Here is a 25253-nt window from a genome sequence, read left to right as displayed (position 1 = left end):
ATGGCTGTTGCGTTCCAGAATCTTCCTAAGCGTTTAGATGATTTGTCAGTCAGTTTGTTTCCCACTAATTCTGCATTGTCATTACGTCATATCATTATGTCTAGCTAGTTTTCATTACAAAAGAAAGAACTTGTTTTTATTTGTAGCTTTTCAGTCTTTGAGGAGCATCTTGAAGTGAACTGATTATTTTAATGAATGTATGATTTTCATGTTGTATAGTCCTACAAAAACATAAATGTTAATGATATAAATTAATTTGTTTTGGTGTTGTCTGAGGATCTTGTTGCAGTGGAGGAATAATGGACAGATCAACAGAACTCATCAATCATGTCAGAATTCTCTGATGCGTTTTTTTAGATCCAACTGAAAATGGACTGCCTTGTCCATTCGTCCCACCGATCTCCCTCATGGCACTTATCCTTGTAAGCGGAACAAGTGTTATACCTGCCCTTCCACTTCCTCCCTCATCACCATTCAGGGCCCCAGACAGTCCTTCCAGGTGAGGCAACACTTCACCTGTGAGTCGGCTGGTGTGATATACTGTGTCCGGTGCAGCCTTTTATATATTGGTGAGACCCGACGCAGACTGGGTCTCGCTGAACACCTATGCTCTGTCTGCCAGGGAAAGCAGGATCTCCCAGTGGCTGCACATTTTAATTCCATGTCCCATTCCCATTCTGATATGTCTATCCATGGCCTCCTCTACTATCAAGATGAAGCCATACTCAGGTTGGAGGAGCAACACTTTATATACCATTTGGGTAGCCTCCAACCTGATGGCATGAACATTGACTTCTCTAACTTCTGTTAATGTCCTTCCTCCCCTTCTCACCCCATCCCTGATTTATTTATTACCCCCCCTTTTTTTTCTCTCTCTCTCTCTGCCCATTACTCTTCGCCTGTTCTCCATCTCCCTCTGGTGCTCCCCTCCCGTCCTGTGATCCTTTCCTTTCTCCAGCTGTGTATCCCTTTTGCCAAAAACCTTTCCAGCTCTTGGCTTCACCCCACCCCCTCCTGTCTTCTCCTATCTTTTCGGATTTCCCCCTCCCCTCCTACTTTCAAATCTCTTACTACCTTTTATTTCAGTTAGTACTGACAAAGGGTCTCGGCCTACAACGTCGACATTGTTTCTTCCTATAGATGCTGCCTGGCCTGCTGCATTCCTCCACCAGCATTTTGTGTGTGTTGCATGGCAGATGACATGTAGTTTGATATTTTCTACTGACTTGATTATAAAGTGGCTGGACTTTAGATGACATTTATTTGTCTTCCTTGTTCAAAGCTTTGAAATAATTTGCTATGCATATGGATATTGTTTAATTGTGATATTTGTGTTTCTGATTAATAATTTTAGGTTCACTAGTGATAAACTTCAAATTCATAATGACTTACTTTACTCCAACACTTGATGTGTGTGATGCATGAAGACCTGAACATAGTGTGGTTGTAAACCAATTACATTAATTTTCTTTGATTTCCAAGCTGAACATGTAAGAGACCAGTTCCAAATGAATGGAAATAATTCACTGATGTCTGTTAGAGATTAGACTTCAATTTACAAATGAGAATGAACAGAACATAATGACTCTGGGAACTCATTTTTTTCTACTTCAGATTTCCTTTTAATCTAATTCATTATAATTTCCTACCCTAGCTTTTAACTAGAATCCAGTTTATACTTTGATGAATGCTCCAGAGCACGTAAGATGCTGCTACAGTCAGAGATCTTTTTAAAGATCTGTAGGCTGTATGAGATTCAGAGGCAGGGTGGGTTTTCTTAATATGTACAAGATAAGCGCACATAACCATATGTTTAAAAAATGAGCTATCTCGTAATATTAGGCAGTACCAAGGAACTTAAAACCCAAAAAAATAATCAAAGTAGAAGCAAGCCTGTCAAAGTTTAATGACCTATTAGTATAACTTGCTTCCTGTATATTTCTGCTTTCTGATAGGTTGGAGCTGTAAGTGCCTTTGCTCAGACACTGCGTAGATATACATCCCTCAATCATTTAGCTCAAGCTGCTCGAGCAGTGCTGCAAAACACATCTCAAATTAACCAGATGCTGAGTGACCTCAATCGTGTAGATTTTGCCAATGTCCAGGTAAGCTTCAGGACTATGAAGTGTTTTGTCAACTGAAGTTCATTCTGTTGAAATAGGTAAACAGAAAATGCTGTAAAGATTCATTGTCAGGCAGATATTTGTGGAGAAAGATACAATATTAAGTTTTTAGATTGATGAATATTTCCAACATTTTCGTTATATAGTTCAGATTTCCAGTGTCTGCACATTTTTTGTTTTTCTATCAATTGTGTTGACATTATGTGGTAATTAAAACTCTCTCACTTAACCTTTCCTTCAGTAACAATTTCAAAAACTACTCTTCCTCAACTACTATTCTTCAAACTTCCTGCTTGAATACATCCCTATATAAGGATGTTGCCTGGATTGGAGAGCGTGTTCTATGAGAGCAGGTTGAGTGAACTCGGCCTTTTCTCCTTGGACTGACGGAAGATGAGGGGTGACCTGATAGAGGTGTATAAGATGATGAGAGGCATTGATCGTGTGGATAGCCAGAGGCTTTTTACCAGGGCTGAAATGGTTAACATCAGGGGGCACAGTTTTAAGGTGCTTGAAAATAAGTACAGAGGGGGTGTTAGGGGTAGGTTTTTCACGCGGAGTGGTGGGTGCATGGAATATACTGCTGGTGACAGTGGTGGAGGCAATAAAATACGGCCTTTTAAGATATTCTTAGACAGGTACATGGAGCTTAGAAAAAATGGAGGGCGATGCGCTAGGGTAATTCTAAGCAATTTCTAGAGTAGATTACATGGTTGGCACAACATTGTGGGCCGAAGGGCCTGTAATGTGCTATAGATTTCTATATTCTTTGTTGAATTCTACCAGATATGTTTTGGCTCTGCCCTTCAAAGTAACTAATGGCATTTTATGTATTTGTAACAAGGATAATCCATTCCTTATCTTTTTCAATTTTTCAGTCTTTGATGTTTTTACCATGGCCAGATTCTTATCATCTGATTAGCCTCTCCAATAATTTATCTTATGACCTGACAGTCAAATTGTCCATACTGTTATCTCTATTAATACCCCACACCCTTAATTAATTTTTGGGATGTTGCATGGTATTTAAAATATATTTACTAGTGAACCCCCCTAAGTTTAAAGGGAGCATGGTAAACAGAACCCAGGTCAATTTAAAGAGCGTACAGGAAATAGGGTCCCCAGTAAATTGAAAGGGAGGGTGGAAACCAAGGTCCCACTGAGAAGGAAGGGAACATTGAAACTGGGCTCCTGCTGAGCTGGAAGAGAGCATGGCAAACATCACCTGGTGAGCCAAATGCTGAAAAATTGCGATTTCTGTATATGGGGTGCCTGAGTTACAAAAGATTTGACTTGCAGAAATCCGGCTTCCTGCAATTTCTCCCAGAGAATTCTAAATGCATATGAAAATGTTCCATGAAAACAAGCCTGTCAGTTCTACATGATCATGGATATTTGTCACAGAGTCTTAGATGTTTAAAAGAACATTAAATAATTTATACTCAGAATGCCTGTACATACAAATATCCAATTGTTTAAAGTGTGGGTTGGTTAAAAAGAAATATGTCTTACTGGAAATTCATTGTCTCTGGTCCCACTCTGGCTCCTTTATGACCATATCTATGATGACTGGCTGCAAATGAATTTTTTTTATTATTTCCGTCACTCACTTGTTTTCCCTTACTGAAAAATTGCTAATTTCCGACTTGTGAATAAATTGGTTTATAGCCAGTTCTCTGAAACTAAACTCTTACATAGCCCAGGGAGTGCCTGTACTCTGCTGAGGATTATCAGGAGTTTTATTGCATGTGGCTCACTGTCAAGTTTTCCTTGATAGCTTTATTGTTCTTGTTCTACCACTTTATATCTTCTCAGAGCTCATTTGGTTGACACGTCCATTTGTACTATTTACTTCTGAGGCATTTCTCGTTGACTCACTCAGTGACCAAGTTTGTGTTGGAATGAGGATTGTTTTTAACCAAATTGCTGACCCTACAAATCAACCTAATTTCCAATTATTTGGATTAACCATATAAAAGAGCTACTGTAATGACAGCTGTTTCAGTGCTCCCTCTTGCAACAGTAGAGCTATGCAAGCTGCCAGTGAGAAGAGGGGCATTTTGTGTCAGTAAAGTTCCAATTATGGACAGAATTACTTGATCTCTTTGTATTCGATTATGTGTTACTGTTGCATGGGCGGATTGAAAGCATGTTCTCTCTGTGATATTTTGAAATGCAGACAATTGGAGATTATTATATTATGTTTATGACATAGTTTATAATTCATGCTTATAGATATGGAAAGGAATTAGGAGCTACGGTATGAATCATCTGCCACTAGATATCCAGTCCCTTCTCAGCTTATATGTACGGTAATTATGTGGCTGGTCCAATTGTGTTTCTGTTCAATCAAGATCGCTAGGGTATTGAAGGTGAAGGATATTGTAGTGGGAGTGCCAATTAATGTATCTGATTGGTCTCACTTTTGTTGGAAAACAACATTTGCCAAAACCTAATATGATATGAATGCTACTTGCCACCTACTATGCCTAAATGTTGTCTCCATCTTGCCGCAGGCTTGGACTGGTTCATTTTGTAAATAGTTGTATTTGGAACTGAATATTGTTCAATGAGCTGCACACACACAAAATGCTGAAGGAATTCAGGAAGTCACGCAGCATCTATGGAGTTCCTTTGTTCTTTGACTTGTAATGGAGAGACGGAGATCAATGAAGAAGAGGCTAGATATAGTTGAGCCTAGGGCACTGCTCTGAGGAGTGCCTACAGGTGTATTGTGAAGCTGTGATCGTAGATATTCAGCAACTACCGTCATTTTATGTGAGATGCAACTTCAGCCTTTGAAGAATTTTTCCTTTAATTCCCATTGCTTAGTTTTACCAATGCTTCGTGATGCTATGCTTGATTATATACTTTTGCCATGATTTGAATTGTAGTTGGCCCCCTTTCAGCTCTGGAACTTGAGTCTCTAATTTATGTTTTAGACATGACTGCACTGAGGTCTAAAGCTAAATGGTCCTGGCGAAGTGTAAACTGAGGGTTAATGAATAGCAAGTGCTGTTTGACAACACTATCAATGACCACCTGCATCACTGTACTAATGACTAAGAACAGACTGACTGGGAACTGATTAGCTTATTTGGATTTGGCCAGTGTTGTGTGGATGGTACATATTTGGACAATTTTTCACATTGTCATTCAGATAGCAATATTGAAGCTGAATTGGAACAGCTCAATCAGATGCATGATTCTCTCTGGAGCACATGGTGGATATTTGAAATTATTTCTGAACTCCAGTGCAATGTAGTGCACTGCAGTACTTCAAAGCAGAGTCAGATTTATTATCACTGATTTATATGATATGAAATTATGATGAGTAGTATTCTGAGCTAATAAAAAAGAGGAATATTTTCAGGATTCCCCGAAGGACATTGTACCTAATAAAATACTTTGAAGTCTAATAACATAGAGAACACAGAAGTCAACTTGTCCAAAGCAAGCTGTCACAAAGAACATGATTGGATAACGTAATTTGATAGTGTTAATTAGAAATAAATATTAGCTAAATGTTGGGCATAACTCTTCTTTTATCATAAAAATCATCACAGGGTTCTTTAACTTGAAAGAGTAGACAGAGCTTTGGTAGATCGTGCCATATAAAAAGCAGCACCTTCAACAGTACCACAATCCTTCACTATTGCACAGAAGCATCATAGGGCTCTGCAGTGGCACTTCAACTCTCAACTTCTCTTTCAGAGATGACAGTATTTCCCACTGAGTCTCAGCTGTCACTAAGCAAAGACATGAACAAACCTACGAATCTTGTCTTTGCCATTGTCAACACAGCCTATGCCAGTATCTTTCTTTGGTCCAGCTCTTGTCTCTTCCACCATGAATCCTCAAGATTGCAATTTTGGGGCCACAGAAAAGCTTGGACTGACAAGGGGAAAGATCTATTTTTGTGAATGATGTGGGACCCATGACATGGATAGGATACAGGTGATTTTGCTGAAGGAGTGTAAGCAGCTATCAAGTTTAAAAAGCAGGATTGCAAAGATAATATCTGAAGCACATGCAAAACGTCAATTAAGCTGAAGATGATGAAAGTTTACCTTAAAGACAGGTTTTGGGAAATAGGGCATTGGCACCAGAACCAGTACGAGAGGAATTCCATTATAATAGATTTTGACTGATCACATCACCTCTTCCATATCTGAAGAATACTTGATAAGTTACCTTTTTTTATTTTAATATCAAAACCGTTATTTGAATTGTCAACCAGGATAAAACAGTTTGCTCCTTCTGCTACTGAAACTTATAATCTTCCTCCCACATGAGCAACCCACTGGAAGATCTGAGGAATATGTTCCAGTTATAAACCAAATTACTTTTAACACCATCTCTACCACTGAGAAGACTGAACTCATGAATATCATATAAACACCATTACCTTCAAGTTCCTGGAGAACACTTGGAAGTTAAACTTTCATTTGGGTGTCTACTGCCTCTCCTTCCAAGTTCTGATTTCCTTATTTAACTCTACTATGAAGCACAATCCATACAGCGATTCAAAAAGCAAGGATCTCTGTCATCACCTCAAGATAACTGTGTGGGCAATAAACTCAGCCTTATAGCCTTCCAATGTCTCATGTGTCCTGCATAATTTTGTGCACGAATAACCCTCAGTACTATGGAAAACACTTTTTGTTTGACAACAAACCTGACATTTTTGGATTGCTGTGCTTATCCTTCATCCAGGAATACCGTAAAGCCCCGCTCATCTAGATTGTAAATTATGTACTAATGAATATTTATCATGTATTGACAGGAGCAGGCTTCCTGGGTGTGTCAGTGTGATGACAACACAGTACAAAGACTGGAACATGACTTCAAGATGACTCTTCAGCAGCAGAGCACCCTTGAGCAGTGGGCAGCCTGGCTTGATAATGTGGTGACACAGGTACTGAAGCCCTATGAAGGGAGCCCTAGCTTTCCCAAAGCTGCTCGTCAATTCCTGCTTAAATGGTCCTTTTACAGGTAGGTCTTTAATTAAAATTTTATGATAGATCTTAAATAGACTATAAGCCAGCATTATCTGAGATAGTAGATTAAAGCAGTCATGACCACTCCCAAGAAAAGAACGTCAGATATACTGTCTGTGCTATCATCACATTAAGAACATAAGAAATAGCAGCAGGAGTAGGGCTTCAATCCATTGTATCCTTTGATTGTCTCAGTATCTGCAAATCAATTGATCTGTGTTTGCAATGGGCCACCATAGTCCTCCAGATTAGAAAGTTCCGAAGATTCACCACAATCTGAGTGAAGTCATTTTCCTTAGCTCATTGCTAAATGGCTTGCCCCATGTTCTCAAACTGCACTCTTAGTTCAATACTTCTTGATCATGGAATCTTGTTCCCTACATCTAGCCTCCCAAGTCCTTTAACAATTTTGTAATTTTTGATGAGATCCACTCTTGTTCTTCTAAACTCTAAAGAATGCAGGCCTAGCCTACCCAATCTGCCGTCATACAATACTTATGCCATTTTGGAACCATTCAGAGAAATTTCATGCATTCCCTTTGTAGTAAATGCATTACGAACTTGATAAGGGTGCTAAAACTATATAATACTCCAGGTATCATCTCACCAAGGCCCTAGAAGATTCTCTTACAACTGTAATTAGTCTGTCTTTTTTTAATAAAGACTAACATCCTATTTGTCTTCTTATCTACCTGCTGCATTTCAATAGTTCAATTTAACGTCAGAGTATGTATACAATATACAGAAACAAACTACAACAAATTCAGAGTAGATCATGTTATAGCATATTTTTTCTTGTACTCACAAGGAGAGATATACTTCCAACCAAGATACATTTGGAAATATAGCTCTGATCTTCTGTTTCAACCAAAATAAAAAAAAAAACCAAAAACCAAACCAAAAAAAACTTTTTTTTTAACAAAGAACTGTTATTATGTTGCTCCATTTCATAACATTACATTCCTCTGTTATCTTCATCCTTGTCTCATTCTCACATTTGATCTTTAGAAGCTCCATTCTGTTTCCCCTTATTATCAAATTATCTCCTCTGGCCAGAAGTCATCAAAGAAAAGCCTGTCATCAAAGAAAATAGTTTGTTCCCATATAACACAAATGCACTCGTAAGTTTTCTCACCAAAAATGGCAAAGCACCTTAGGATTTCATAGACCCCATTTTGTTACATTACTTTTCACAAAAGTTACAAATCAAAAATAATTCAGGATTATAGGTATATTTTCACATGTTGCTTTTTTTTTTACCAAGTTCTCTGATTCAAGAATCGGCAACAATCTCTCCCCTCCTCCCCCACCTCAAGAGAAAGAGAGGGAGCGTGCAGTCCGAGTGCAGAGCCCCTGACAACTAACCCGGCGTTGCTGATGTTCCGTTTTCCCCCAAGTTGTTTCAGTCGGTGGAACCAGCAAAGAATCGGCTTGTCCCCAGGGCCGTAAAGCCTCGGAACCCCAAAGGCACGCTCATCTTCTGGGCTGTGTCTTTGCGATAACGAGAAATGGCCAGTTGATGAGCTGCAGCAGCGGGTCCCTTCACCACAAAGAACCAAAGTTTGAGTGTAGCTCAGTCAAGGTCGTCGACAGAACCCCATCCACCTTGAAAAGGGAAAAAGAGAAATATTCAAAGTAGAAATAAGCTGTTTTTACAGATGAGCTCAAAGAAGTTGCTGTTTAGCATCATCTTAGCTCCCGCCACCAATGCTGGCCTTCGGAGATTGTGTTCAAACCAGGTCATTTTGAATATCAAATCTACCTAATCTCTTATCTTATAAATACTCTGCTTTTCTGTATCTACCATGAAGCACAATCATCATGAGGAATACAGCAATTCCATATTATGTTCTACCTGCCATGTTCCTGCCAGCTAGTTTCTTCATATTCCCTAAAATCTTATTAGAACCTGCTCCATACACATAATGCCACTTAAATTAGTGTCATCAACCAGCATAGACATATGAATTTTTGATCCCTACATCCAAATTGTTGATAGGTTATGAATAGCTGGGGGCCAAGTACCATCCCTTACTAGTTATGAGAAGGATTCACATACTTTGTTTTCTTTCCAGTAACAGTATTATATACATGATAGTATTTCCAATTCCATGACCTGTAATTACTTTCACCAACCTCCTGTGAGACACTTTTATTAAAATCCAAATACAGTACATCCACAGATTTTCCCTCTCATCTAGTTCAATTATAACTTCCCCTTGACCTTAGATTAGTCAAACTTAATTTATTTTTCATAAGTACATGTAGCCATTGCTTAATCCTGTATCTCTTTTCATCAGTTCTAATCAATGGCAGGTTGGTAACTCCCTGTGTTTTTAAATAGTGGGTCAGATTTCCTGTCTTCCAATCTACAAGAACAATCTGGAAGCTATAAAAGCATGACAGATAACAACCAGGGCATCCATTATCCCTGTAGGGATATAGATCAGACCCTTTCGATTTATCAGCTTTCAGGCTCGTTAACTTGAATAGTACTATCAATGATTGTTAATTGATATAGTTGCTAATTGCTTCACTGGAGTTTTGATCCTCTAATATATCCAATAAGTTTTGTGTATCTTCTGTGAGGTCAGGTAAAAAATAATAATTTAAATCGGAGTTCCCAACCTTTGTTATATGCCATGGACCAATACTATTAAGCAAAGGGTCCATGGAACCCCTGGTTTAAATCCTCTATTTCCTTATTTCCCTTTCTAAATTATTATACCTATCAATCCAGTGTTTCTATTTGTCCTTGTAGTCTTTTCCCTTTTATGGACTACTAAAAGTTCTAACAGTTTTCCTGACAGCTCTGAAACATTTAAGCAGACACCTGAATGGGTAAGACAATGAAAGATACATGCCTAATGCAGGCATGGCATTAGTGTAGATGGACAAAAAGGTCAACATGATTATGGTGGACTGAAGCACACCTTTCTGTGCTGTGTAACTCTGAGTCAATTCTTATGTCTCTCTTAATTCACATAACATTTATGGTAGAAATTTATGTTTTATTTCTATTAGATGTCAAAGCTCAGAGGAAAAATTGAATAGTACTAAAAAGAAATATGAAAAATCGTTCTACTTTTATAATATTTAGGACTAATCCAAATATTGGCATTTAAGACAATCTCATTGAAATATTCTCATTAAGTATAGTAGCTGTGGAATAACGTACAAAAATGGGAAAGGTGAATTTTAAGCTGAACATTGTACCATATTGATGAAAGATTTTGATTCCTGAAGATATATTAGAGAAAATGTTTCTTTTATTCAGGTTCACTGAGATAAATTTCAGATGTACAACACTTATTTTCAGGGACAAATGGTATTGCACACACACCAAAACCATTCCTTTTCCTTTTTATACTTTCTCGGAAGTATTGATATATTCCAGCAGCCCATTTTCTATAACTGCATTATTTGTTAATCTAAGTGGTGAGTTTTGGCAATGCCTTCAATGCGGACAGATCAAAAGACTAAGACTCATTCACTCGTCCAGAAAATATGTATATTTCTCAAATATGAGTCCTTACATTTTGATCAGTGACGGAACCTCTCCAGAAATTCAGGAATGCTGAATTTAATGTAATATGTCCTGTATTGGTGAAGGCCTTTATTTGAAAGCTTTGAACGTGTGGCATACCTTCTACTGGTCCTGAACTCAAGAAGTTATTAAATAATAAGCCAATTGTAAATGTGAAGATCATGTAACCTTTCTGCCTTCAATGTTCCAACAGTTCCATGGTTATTCGAGACCTGACCCTACGGAGTGCAGCAAGTTTTGGTTCTTTCCATCTGATACGCCTGCTGTATGATGAGTACATGTTTTATCTGGTGGAGCACAGAGTGGCTCAAGCTACTGGGGAAACACCAATCGCTGTGATGGGAGAGGTAAAAATTTAGAAGTCCAGAAAATGTGAAAACATCTTTTTACTCTAAATATCTACACTATTCTGCAAATCTTGTCACCTTTGAAGTGATCAGCTATCAAACATGAATGAGTGCAGCACAGAAACAAGTGCTTCGGCCATCAATGTTTTGTACCAACCATGATGCTTATCTACTTGCACAAGGACCATATTCCTCTATTCCTTACCTGTTCATGTGCCTATCACAAATGCATTTTAAATGCTACTATCCTGTCTGTTTCCACAACATAATCTGGCAGTGTTTTTCAGACACCTGCCACTCTCTGAACGAGAAGAACTCTTGCCTCATAAATCTCTTTTTAAACTTTCCTCCTCTCACTTTAAAGCTGTGCCTCTGCTATTGGACATTTCCAGCCTGGGAAAAAGACTGACTCTATTTTATCTCTGCATCTCATAACTCTATACACTTCTATAGGCTCCCATCAGCCTCCAGCATTCCAAACAAATTAATCCAGGTTTGTCCAATCTCACGTTATAGTTAATTCTATCTAATCCTGGTGAACCTCTTCTGCATTCTTTCCAATGCCTCCACATCCTTCTGATAATAAGACCGGAACTACAAACAGTACTCCAAATGCAATGTAATCAAACTTTTATACAACTGTAACATGACATCCTAACTTCTGTACTTAATAAAGGCAAGCATGTCATACACCTTTTTTTTACCACTCTATCTACTTGTGTTGCCATTTTATGGGAGCTATGCACCTGTTTCCCAAGATCCCTCTGTACATCAATGCTCTTAAGAATCCTGCCATTATACAATGCTGCTCTTGCATTTGACCTTCCAAAGTCTCCCTTCTCAATTCTCCAGATTAAACTCCATCTACCATTTTTATCTGGCCAATATTCTGCCAAATTATTTGGCAGGGTTGTGGATACTGAGGAATATTGTCAATTTTTTGTCACCTGTGGACTTACCAATCAGTTTCTGGGTATTTTCATAGAAATCATTTATCTATATATCAAAAACAACAGAGGTTCCAGCACTGATCCTTGGAGAACATCACTGGTCACAGACCTTCGGTCACATTACATCCCTTCACTGCTACCCTCTTTTCTATGGTCAAGCCAATTTTGAATCCAACCTATTAAGTCCTCATGGATTCCATTTGCCTTAATCTTCTAGATCAATCTACTACAAGAGATTTGAGCAAGCTTTACTAATGTCTATGTATTCAACATCCACTGCCCTATCCTCATCAGTCATCTTCATCACCACCATAAAAAAACTCAATCAAATTTGTAAGACCCATCCTCCCGCGCTCAAGGTCATGCTGACTATCTCTAATAAGCTTATCCATGGCCAATTATCTCTAATAAGTCCATTTCCATTTTTAAAATCCATTTCCATTTGTTTCCTTTTTCCCATCCCTTAACATTAGAACATGCATAAGAATATCAATAGTAGGAGTCAATTAATTGGCTGCCTCTATTGCAACGATGAGGCCACGCTAAGGGTCAAAGAGCAACACCTCCTGTTCCATCTGGATAGCCTCCAACTGAAGCATAAACATCACTATCTCTAACTTGCAGTAGTTTGTCCCCCCACCATATCGTCTCTTTTTCCATTCCCATACTACCTCCCCTCGTACTCCTTCTCTTTTACCCATCGCCTCTCTCGAGTGTCCGTCCTCCTTCCCTTTCTCCTGTCAGATTCCTCCTTCTTCAGCTCTTTACCTTTCTCACCTATCACATACCCCCCCCCCCCCCCCACCAATCACCTAGTTTCACCTATCACTGGCCAGCCTGTGTTCTATCCTCACTTCTCTTTCTTCTTCGGGCTTCATCCCCCTTCCTTTCCATTCCTGAAGAAGGGTCTTGGCCTGAAACTTTGACTGTTTATTCCCCTCCATAGATGCTGCCTGACCTGGAGTTCCTTCAGCACTTTGTGTTTGTTGCTCTGGATTCCCAGCATCTGCAGAGTCTCTTCCATTTCTAATAAGCATCTGCTCTTCCAGATGCAGGTACATCCTATCCCTAAGGATCATCTCCAATAATTTCCCTACCACACACATAAGGCTCACTGATCTGTCATTTCCAAGTTCATTTCTATTGCCTTTCTTAAATAGAGGAACACTGGCTTTTCTCCAGTTCTCTGGGACCTTACCTGTGGCTAAAGTGGATGTAAAGATCCCTGTCAAGGGCCCAACAATCTCCTCTGTTGTGTCTCTCAATAACTTAGGATACAAGTTCTGGAGACATCTACCAGTATTCTTCAAGCGCACCAGTACCACCACCTCCTTGATATCAATGTGCCCTAAAATACCAGCATATCCTTCCCTGATTTTGCTTTCCTCCATATCCTTGATCTTGATGAACACTGATTCAAGGTATGCTTTTAGTTCCTCACCCACTTCCACTAGTTGTAGCATGTATTCCCTCTCTTATCCTTGAGTGGTCCTAGCCTCTCCGTAGTTACCCTTTTTTTTAATGTGTTGGTATTCTCTTCCTTCCTTCCTGCCAGGGACATTTCAGAGCCCCTTTTAGGCCTCTCAATTGCTTGTTTAAGTTCTCTCCTACTTTCTTTTGTATTCCTCAAAGTTTTATTCCAGTTTCCTAGATCTTAGATATTTTTCTTTGTTTAAATTTGTGGCATCATCCAAGTTTTCTGAACCTTACCATCCTTATTCTCCTTTCTCACAGGAACATATTGGTCGGGAGTTCTAACCTTAATGACCACCACGTATCAGTTGTGGACTTAACCATTGATAGCTGCTTCTAATTTACAGATCCCAAATTCTCCATAACACCATTGTAATTGGCCTTACCCCAGAAAGGCTAATTGTTAGAAAGAATTCTCCTGTAATCTTTGCATTCATTTGATCACTTGGTAATTTCTACCATATTGACTCTACATGAGAGGTCTTAAGAAAGAAAGTAAATCTTCACTGGCTAAATGTGCCATTTTCTCGACCATACATAGAGATCCTTCCCTTTCTATTCCCTACCTTTTTAAAATCCATTTCCATTTGTTTCCTTTTTCCCATCCCTTACCATTAGAACATGCATAAGAATATCAATAGTAGGAGTCATTTGGTCTCCCAAGGCCGCTGCACCATTAAGGTTGGGGCTAATCCAATCATAGTCACTAGATCACTTTCTTGCTCTCATTAAATACAACAAAATTTCTTTAATCTTAAGTGTCTGTCGATATTCAATTGACAGACACCTCCACAACTTTTTGGGTTAGAGAATTCCAAAGATTCATGACCCTTTGAGAAAGTAACTTCCTCCTCATTCTGTCTGAAATGACCAACCTTTTTTTCTCCAACTGTGCCCCAATTTTCCATATACTGTAACCCCTATAATAGAAACATTCCCAGCATCCTTCCTGTCAATCCTGAATGTTTCAATAAGATTAGCAATTATCCTTGAGTGCTCCAATGAGTATTTAAAGGTTCACTCTGCTCTCCCTTTCATCCTGGAATCAACTTAATAAACCTTTTCTGCACTGCTTCTGGTACAAGTAGAATATGAAGAACAAACACCGTGTAATACTCCAGGTTCAAAGGTCCAATTTAATGTCAGAGAAATGCATACAATATACATTCTGAAATATTTTTTCTTCACAACCATCCATGAAAACAGAGGAGTGCCCCAAAGAATGAATGACAGTTCGATGTTAGAACCCCAAAGCCTCCCCCCCACCCCCGCATGTAAGCAGCAGCAAGCAACAATCCCCCCACCACACCGGCAAAAAAAAGTAAGCACCGTCACCACCACCGAGCACTCAAGCATGAGCAAGGCCATAGCAAAGACTTCACATTTCACCCGGTATTCAACATACCGCAGGTTCTCTCTCTCCTTAATAAGGGAGAAACAGGTATCTCCATTTTCCCAGTGAGTGGGAAGACAACAAACAACTCTCTGGTTCATGGTGTTATAAGTCCATTATGTTGCTTTTTCAAGCTCTGTGCCTGAAGATCGCAAAGATCCCAGGTCTCCAGGCACACAGCAGATATCCCGGACTCCCCCGTCGACCATACAGTCTCCTGTTGTGGTCTCACCAAGGCCCTGTAAAAATTGCAATAAACTTCCCCGTTGTTATGTACTTTACCCCTGGCATAAAGACCAATATTCCATGAATCTTCCTAATTACTTGTTATACCTTCATGTTAACTTTTAGTAATTCATGTACAAGGTTCTTTTGTAGTCTCACGCTCTTTAAATATTAATTTTACTTTCCTTCCTTCCAAGTTAATAACCTCACATTTTTCCACAATATACTCTGTTTGGCAGTCAATTTGTCTATATTTCTTTTAGGCTCTTTGTATTCTCTCGCAACTTGTTCACTGCCTAAGATTTTATCATCAACAAATTTAGCTGCCATGCACTCAATCCTTCATCCAGGTCATCAGAGTGGATTTAAATTGTTAAGGCAGCCCTGATCCCTGTGCCATCCCAGTAATTACTGATATCTGTCTGAAAAATATTAGTTTATCGCACCTTTCTGTGTTCTATTAACTGATAACTGCTCAATTCATGCTATTATATTACCCCTAATCCCATATTTTCTTATCATATGCAGTAACCTATTATGTGACATCTTATCAAATGAAAAGACTGCAGGTTCTCCTTTATCCATCCAGTTTATTACGATCTCAAAGCACTAACAAATTTATCAAGTTTCAGTTGCAGTTTCTATGTTGACTCTGCTTGCGGTATGATTTTTCCAAATGTCCTGCTGTTATCTTATTTTTAATGAATCCCAGCATTTTTCCAATAACAAATATTAGGTTAACTCGCCTATAGTTCCTGATTTTTATCTCCATCCTTTCTTCAATAATGGCATTAAAATTACAATTCATTACAATTTGAAAAAAATTCAGGGTAAAATAATTATACTCCACCTGGCAAATGGAAAAACAATGGCAAAAAAAATAGAATTACTAAGATTTATTGTGGGGTGCAGTAACAGATTCCTTTTTGTTTTCTGTTATCTATGGGACTAATCATATTAGTTACTATGCACACTCCAAGGGACAGGAGTGCCTAAACTGCTTTAATATTTTTAAACTATTTTCTATATAGTAATTTAACTAATCCACCTAGAGCTTAATTATCCTTTATTTTATCTGTACTGTAACAAGATATTAATATAATAGCACTGTGTTTTAAATTGTGTGAATATTTAAAGTCCTCAATATTTCAGCTTTAATTATCATTGAAAAGATAGAAATACTGTAATAGGATTATAGAGATAGACTTCTCAGTCCAATGAGCACTCACTAACCATCAAATGCCTGATTACATTAATCATCTCCTAACACATTTTAGTCTCCCTGTGTTCTCACAGTTTATAGTTCTTAGTTAATCTACCAAACTTGAGATATGGCAGTAAAATAGGGCACCCAGGTGAAACCCATGCAATCACAGGGAGAATATACACACTCCATAGACACCGTACTAGGCTAGAGTTGAATCTGGATCAGTGGAACTGTGAGGCAACACTTCTAGCCGTGCTACCTACCTGGATGCACTGTGATGCAGAGGAAGGTTGATAATTCATTCTGTTAAAGGATGTTGGAGAAACGGACAGGTGAAATCTTGAAAGGATTTAAGCATAAGGATGGAAATTTAAACTAGGGATGCTGAGAGATGAGGAACCAGTGCAAATCAGCCTGGACAGAATGATGAATTGAGAGCACTTGATGGCTAGTATGAAGAGTCAGTAGAGATGTTGCAGAGTTGAACTTCATGTAGAAGAATAAATAGGCCAGCCAAGAGAACAATGGAACTTTCAAATACATGAATGTCAAATGCATTGATGAGGGTTTCAAAGGCTGAGAATATAGAAACTGGTGATCTAACAAAGAGAGAGAGAAGGGTGGTCTTGTTGATGTACAGTATATGAGATCATCATCTAGGTTACTGAGATTGCACAGACTCTGATTCTTGAAACATTGGCTGGGGGAAGGATAGAGCTAATAGTAACAGTTCCCAGAATATGATATCAGAGGCAGTGAAGGAATAGACAAAGGAGGTAATGTTAATAGTCCACATTGTGAATGTAAACTCCAAAATAGATAGTGGAGAAGCCAATATATATGTTAGAGATGAAGAAGTGGGAACTGAACAAGAACAAGTATTTAAATGAAGTAGCAAAAAGACCACAGACTGTATCGTGGTGCAGGAAAAAAAGCCATATTTACAGAAGCAATGGCTGTGATTGGACTGATAAGAATAGAACTGTGAGCATAGTACTGTAAAGTGAAATAAATTACACTGCCCAGATCAAGGATTCCATCAGAATCTCAGGATTTGGAAAATGGTACACAGTGAATGACATCAGATACTTACTAGACCACCTGGGACATCATTGAAAAGCAGATCAAGAAATTATGACAAAGAAAATCAACCATACAGAATATGCAAGAGGCCCACAGAAAGAAAGATGGGGAAAAGATTGCTATATCCCTTAATAAAATCAGGGGCGCCACAGTAGTGTGGCAGCTAGCATGACACTATTATACTCAGGGTGTGGGAGTTCAATTCCAGCGCCATCTGTAAGGAGCTTGTACATTCTCCACTTCCTCTTAAGTACTCCAGTTTCCTCCCACTGTCCAAGTGGGTCAATTGGTCATTGTAAATTGTCCCGTGATCAGACTAGGTTTAAGTAGGTGGGCTGCTGGGCAGCACAGCTCATTGGGGCAGAAGAGTCTGTTCCACACTCTATTTCTAAATATAAATATATAGAATTGTTAAAGCAGTTTATTTGCTGACCTTAAACTTAGCATCTTGTATGCTGTTTTCAAATTACCATCTTAATGCTACCAAATTTAACAGCAACAGATAACTGTACACTCGCTAGGAACATCTGCCTTGCTCCATCAGAATTAGCCCACATTCATTAGAAAAATGTTTGATATCCACAACAATTTCAATTTATAAACTAGTTTCTATTAATCTGGGCCACAAATATTCAAAATCCTAGGTAAATTTAAAGATACATTTTAAAGCTAAACAGAAGTACAGTATTGTGTGTAAATAGGGTTTTAACAGTAGGAGTTCTTTTGCCCAGCTCTGATCTTGTAATACATAAATTGTGAAAGGAGCATGATAAATGAAGCTTGTTTATGTTACAGTTTACTGATCTCAGCATGATGTCTCCAATGAACATGGACAAAGGTAAGTATTCTTGAATGATGTTTTTACAATTGTTGCATTTGAAAATTTACATACATTTCAATATTTTAAAAACTTAAAACAGTTTTGACAGTAACAAGTATTAAAGTTGTGGTAGACTGATTATCATTTTCCGATGTTCTTTCACAAGCATAGGATGTTCCTAACTTTCAAATACAATTAACCTATAACAGTTTACAGGGTCATTCTTGCATGCAAATGAGCTATAATGGTGTCTGCTTTTCATGGTTGGCTTATCTCATAAGTAGCTGGTCAGTGGGGTCGTGGCATCCGCGCTGGACTTCGGGACGAGTGGTCCCAGGTTCGAATCCAGCCAGCTTCTTGCATGCTTTTCATCACGCTGGGTTGAGCGTTGAGCTATAAACTTGGTCTTATAAAACAGACAAATGCTAAAAAATACCGGCAAGGTTGCCACCCGACGCGTCAATGAGATGCTGGAGGATATTATTATTTGTATAAGTATGTTCATTCACTCCAGTATTCTTGCAGCTGATTTAAATTGTGATGAATGTATATATTCACAAAAATCTGTAATGTACCAGTGGCTGTTTCTTAAACATCTTGATTATTCAGTGTTTTAAGGTGCCATGTTTGCATGATAACACAGAAACTTAGCATTTATAATGTTTGTTTCACTGTACATTTGTAACTGTGTAGTTACACTGGTTACTGCCATGGAATTATAGAATAACATACTAGGAATGGAAACATATGCCTATGCCAGATTTGTGAATTATTTTCTCCCACCTAATCCTTCTCCAGAGCACTACAAGTTTTTTCCATTTCTTGTATTTTTCCAATTCCCTTTTGAATATTATCATTGATTAAGTCAGTCTATCAGGCAGTATATTCCAGATCAGAAAGATCTGCTGCACTTCTTTAAATATTTTGTATTCAATAGTTCTGTATACCATGCCAAGTGTGCTTTGCAGTTTCTTGCCTTCCTATCATCTTTGCCTACCTCCTTCAAGGAAATGAAAATATTTACCCCATATCTTCAGTATTGTACCTACTCATGTTTTTCCAACATGTCTAATCATTTCTCCAATCTTCCTGATGTCTGCAACATTCCTGCTGTTTATTGTGGCTGTTATTGTGTTCCCTGGCAGACCGCATTTCCTGCTTTCCTCCAACCCGAAAAGAAATATACTGGTCCCTATCTCATACCCATTACTCAGTTTTGTACTCAGCACTGCTGGCCACTAAATTACAGGAGTAATATGGAAAATAGAAGTTAATGGGATGATTTATCAATTGCCTTTTAAAATTGAAATATACAGTGGTATGCAAAAGTTTGGGCACCCCTGGTCAAAATTTCTGTTACTGTGAATAGTTAAGTGAGTAGAAGATGAACTGATCTCCAAAAGTCATGAATTTAAAGATGAAACATTCTTTTCAACATTGTAAGCAAGATTAGTGTATTATTTTTGTTCTGTACAATTTTAGAGTGGGGAAAAAAAGGAAAGGAGCACCATGCAAAAGATTGGGCACCCCAGTAGATATGAGCTCTCAGATAACTTTTTCCCAAGGTCTCAGACCTTAATTAGCTTGTTAGAGCTGTGGCTTGTTCACAGTCATTGTTAGGAAAGGCCAGGTGATGCAAATTTCAAAGCTTTATAAATACCCTGACTCCTCAAACCTTGTCCCAACAATCAGCAGCCATGGGCTCCTCTAAGCAGCTCCCTAGCACTCTGAAAATTAAAATAAATGATGCCCACAAAGCAGGAGAAGGCTAGAAGAAGATAACAAAGTGCTTTCAGGTAGGCATTGCCTCAGTTCGTAATGTAATTATGAAATGGCAGTGTTACGAATTCCCATAACTGGATCACTTACCTGCAAAGATAGAGAGGTCCTTTGAAGTCTGATGGTGCTATTTTTAAAAGTATTTATTGATAAAGGGCACAAAAATAAGATTAATGCAAACATACAGATAATATACATCGTCAATACTAAATCTAAGTGCGGGTATAATAATAACCAATAAGAAATAGCTCTATCGTTGTCTAGGGGTTACTGTATTGTCCGATGGAAAGATAACGGTCACTATCAGTTCGTTCAAGCTGCAGCATTGTTGGGTTTAAAAGTGATGCGGTTTAAACTTGCCCCAGGTCTTTTATGATGCCAATCTGTTGAGTCAGGGGAGCGGGCTTCCCTGTTGGTAGCTAAAAGCTGTTTTCTGTGGTTCCAGCCACGGAATCGAACACACGTGGCTTCCTTCAGATGACTTCCTGCTGTTACATGGTCGCTTAACGTTTCTTCTGGTGCGTCTGAGGGACTGTTCCTACAGACCCTCTTTTACCCTGACTCGCAGGTTCGTAGATGTCAATCAGGTTGGGGGTGTGCGCTCTCTCCCTCAACCAGCCCACTTTGCCTGAGGGTGTTCACGTAGTATAGTAGCTCAGTCCACAAATTGGTCTCCAAGAGACAATGGCCAGGTCCCGTAGCTTTACATGCCAGGGAAACAAGCCAGCCTGCACATCTCTTTTCCCATTTCCTGGGCCCCTTGACCCAACCCAACAGTGATCTTGCGATTCTCACAAAGGAGGGGGCTATGGACGTAACAGCAGTTAACAGGAATGGTGGAGGTCATGTTGAGGTCTGGAAGACCAAGAAAACTTTCCGAGAGAACTGCTGGTAGGATTGCTAGAAAGGCAAATCAAAACCCTCGTTTGACTGCAAAAGACCTTCAGGAAGATTTAGCAGACTCTGGAGTGGTGGTGCACTGTTCTACTGTGCAGCAACACCTGCACAAATATGATCTTCATGGAAGAGTCATCAGAAGAAAACCCTTCCTGCATCCTCACCACAAAATTCAGCATCAGAAGTTTGCAAAGGAACATCTAAACAAGCCTGATGTATTTTGGAAACAAGTCCTGTGAACTGATGAAGTTAAAATGGAACTTTTTGGCCGCAATGAGCAAAGGTATGCTTGGAGAAAAAAAGGTGCAAAACTTTATGAAAAGAACTCCTCTCCAACTGTTAAGCACGGGGGTGGATCGATCATACTTTGGGCTTGTATTGCAGCCAGTGGTACGGGGAACATTTCACTGGTAGAGGGACGAATGAATTCAATTAAATACCGGCAAATTCTGGAAGCAGACATTACACTGTCTGCAAAAAAGCTGAAGGTGAGAAGAGGAAGGCTTCTACAACAGGATAATGATCCTAAAGACACCTCAAAATCCATAATGGACTACCTCAAGAGACGCAAGCGTAAGGTTTTGCTTTGGCCTTCACAGTCCCCCAACCTAAACATCATTGAAAATCTGTGAATAGACCTCAAAAGAGCAGTGCATGCAAGACAGCCCAAGAATCTCACAGAACTAGAAGCCTTTTGCAAGGAAGAATGGGTGAAAATCCCCCAAACAAGAATTGAAAGACTCTTAGCTGGATACAGAAAGTGTTTACAAACTGTGATACTTGCCAAAGGGGGTGTTACTAAGTACTGACCATGCAGAGTGCCCAAACTTTTGCTTCAGGTCCTTTTCTCTTTTTTGTTATTTTGAAACTGTAAAAGATGGAAATAAAGAAAGTAATCTTGCTTAAAATCTTAAGGAAATCTCACCTCTTTGGCTTTATGCCTTTTGGAAATCCGGTCATCTTTTACTCGCTTAGCTATTCACAGTGACAGAAATTTTGACCAGGGGTGCCCAAACTTTTGCATGCCACCATATACTATCTATTCTCCCTCCTTCATCAATTCTTTATTTTACTTTCTTAAAGTATTTTGATTACTAACCATAGTTTGCACAAATCTATGTTTACCTTGTCTTAATTAACTCATGCTTCTCTGAATGAGAATTTTTTTTTGCAATTCTGTGTTTTACCGCTGTTGGTCTTGGATTGTTTGGCTTCAGGTTGTTAAGTTTATCCCTTCTTTGAAGAGAGGTATGTAACATCTGCAGTCCTCTCACACCTACTAAACATTAGTAAAAGGATTGAATGATTGTCCAAAAAGTTTCTGTTCTTCAACTCTGTCTCTGTCAGCAATCTAGGATGCACTACATCTGAATCAGATTGTTTGTTAACCTTGACTGTTGCCAGCCTGTTCAGCAACTCTTTTCTGGCTACTTTCTTCAAAATACTGATGATCCTATTAGAGGGTCAAGAGCATATTTGTTAAAGTCTCTGAAGTCCAGTCTAAGACTTGGATTATTGATCTAAGAATGTAAGTAGGAATCCTGCCATGTAAACTAAGCTATTCAAATAAAACCATAGAACATTATAGCACAGAAACAGGCCTTTTTGTCCTTCTTGACTGTGCCAAAACCATTTTTCTGCCAAGTCCCACTGACCTGCACCTGGGTCATATCCCTCCAAACCCCTCTCATCCATATACCTGTCCAAGTTTTTCTTAATTGTCAAAAGTGAGCCCGTATTCACCACTTCATCTGACAGCTTATTCCACACTCCCACCACTCTCTGCGTGAAGAAGCCCTCCCCCATGTTCCTTTTAAACTTTTCCCCCTTCACCCTTAACCCATGACCTCTGGTTTTTTCCTCCCCTGGCCTCAATGGAAAAAGCCTGCTTGCATTCACTCTATCTAATTATACCCATCATGATTTTATACACCTCTATCAAATCACCCCTCATTCTCCTACGCTCCAGGAAATGGTCCTAACCTATTCAACCTTTCTCTGTAACTCAGTTTCTCAAGTCCTGGCAACATCCTTGTAAACCTTCTCTGCACTCTTTCAACCTTATTAATATCCTTCCTGTAATTAGGTGACCAAAACTGCACACAATACTCCAAATTCAGTCTCACCGATGTCTTATACAACCTCACCATTACATTCCAACTCTTATACTCAATACTTTGATTTATAAAGGCCAATGTACCAAAAGCTCTCTTTACAACCCTATCTACTTGTGATGCCACTTTTAGGGAATTATGTATCTGTACTCCCAGATCCCTCTGTTCTACTACACTCCTCAGTGTCCTACCATTTACCTTGTATTTTATACCTTGGTTTGACCTTCCAAAGTGCAATACCTCACACTTGTTCACATTAAACTCCATCTGCCATTTTTCTGCCCATTCCTCCAACTGGTCCAAATCCCTCTGCAAGCTTTGAAAACCTTCCTCACTGTCCACTACACCTCCAATCTTTGTATCATCAGCAAATTTGCTAATCCAATTTGCCACATTATCATCCAGATCATTGATATAGATGTCAACTAACAATGGACCCAGCACTGATCCCTGTGGCACACCACTAGTCACAGGCCTCCACTCAAAGTAGCAATCCTCCACTACCACTCTCTGGCTTCTCCCATTGAGCCAATGTCTAATCCAATTTACTACCTCTTCATGTATACCTAGCGACTGAACCTTCCTAACTAACCTCCTATGCGGGACCTTGTCAAAGGCCTTACTGAAGTCCATGTATACAACATCCACTGCCTTTCCTTCATCCACTTTCCTGGTAACTTCCTCGAAAAACTCTAATAGATTGGTTAAACATGACCTACCACGCACAAAGCCATGCTGACTGTTTCTAATAAGTCCCTGTCTATCCAAATACTTGTAGATCATATCTCTTAGTATTCCTTCCAATAATTTACCTACTACCGATATCAAACCTCCCGGCCTATAATTTCCCGGCTTACTTTTTGAGCCTTTTTTAAACAACGGAACTACATGAGCTATCCTCAAATCCTCCGGCACCTAATCCGTGGATATCGACATTTTAAATATCTCTGCCAGGGCCCCTGCAATTTCAACACTAGTCTCCCTCAAGGTCCGAGGGAATGCAAATAATTTTTTTAAAATCCAGTTGTAACAACAAGCTGGTTTTACTGTGCAACTTCTGAATTGTCCTGAAATTCAGGTTAATGAATAATCTTTATGAAAGGAAATCTAGTGTCCAGACTTACCAAGGCAATTCCATCAGGCCCAGTCCTGTTCTTATTTCACCTAACCACAGCTACTTGTTCTTTCTTGTATCCCTATCAACTCCCCTTTGCATCCTTTGCCACGTATCTACTACACTGGTGACAATTTGCTGTAGCCAATTAAGTTGCCAACATATTTGTAGTATGTGGAGGGAATTCAGAACATGCAGTCATGCAGCAAATGTACGGAATCCACACAGACATCTGATCAAGCACACAAGACTGGAGATGAGGCAGAAACATGTGCCGTAACAACGTTCTAATGACAACGTAAGATCTCTTGGTGTGACTTGTGCTAATTTTTGTTTCTTGAAATACAGAAGCTTTTGTAGTTATCACACAGAACCAGTACCATGATCAGGCACAAGAAGAGTGAGCCCAAACATAACATTGCTCATTCCAAATGACAAGGGATGATATCTGCTGCAGATTACACAGTGCAATCCAATGCTTCATTTACTCGCTCAAGAAGCTCCTGCAGGGAAGGAGAGGGAAATCCATATGCTTGAGAGAAGTTGGCAGTACATGTATGCAAATTTGTCTGCACAGTGGTCTTTATATAGGTTCGGGAATTGCACCCAACGCACAAATGACATTGCAGGCTCCCATATCATTTCACGACACCAGAGATTTTCTGGGCTCAGGGATGCCAGATCTGGTTTCATACATTATCTAAAAGATGACACCTCTCATGATGCGACATTCCGTCAGTGCAGAATTTATGTCAGGTAGGACTTTGTATTCTAATCCTGGATTGGAGCTTGAACCAGAGCTGTCTGTTAATTTAGTGTTGTGAGCTAAACCAAGCAGACAGCATATTGCAGGGTTGGAATGAACTACAGGAATATCTTGGAAGTGAAATGGCAAGGCTGAAATTTAGAAGTTAACACTTTTAACAGCTTTTTAATTAATTCCAAGTTCTGTACTAATCTTGAACGACATAATCCCAAATCCAATCCACGTTTTATCTTGCATATAACACATGCTCGTTTATAGTTTTTTTTTAATCCTTGTATAGCCTACATGCAATTCTAGATTCTATATTCTGAAATGCACAAGTTAAACTTCAAAATCATGGCTATTGAATATTGTATGCTTCAACAATGATAACCTTGTGATATAACATTTTCACTAAGTACTTTGTATTTTTTCC

The 25253-nt window shown here is 39.0% G+C and overlaps 1 protein-coding gene across 3 annotated transcripts in view; it reads left to right on the top strand.

Annotated features, from left to right (window-relative positions):
• The window catches only part of rfx3 (regulatory factor X, 3 (influences HLA class II expression)), a 349057-nt gene that overhangs the window by 279166 nt on the left and 44638 nt on the right, over nt 1-25253 (top strand). For all 3 annotated transcript variants that reach the window (XM_059969967.1, XM_059969966.1, XM_059969965.1), the window contains 4 exons: nt 1956-2105; nt 6910-7118; nt 10864-11017; nt 18144-18186. In XM_059969967.1, coding sequence (XP_059825950.1) covers nt 1956-2105; nt 6910-7118; nt 10864-11017; nt 18144-18186 — 556 coding nt within the window. The remainder of the gene's footprint in view (nt 1-1955; nt 2106-6909; nt 7119-10863; nt 11018-18143; nt 18187-25253) is intronic.

This window comes from Hypanus sabinus, chromosome 5 (assembly GCF_030144855.1).
Source record: "Hypanus sabinus isolate sHypSab1 chromosome 5, sHypSab1.hap1, whole genome shotgun sequence".
NCBI lineage: Eukaryota > Metazoa > Chordata > Chondrichthyes > Myliobatiformes > Dasyatidae > Hypanus > Hypanus sabinus.
This window is presented reverse-complemented; position numbering and strand designations above follow the sequence as displayed.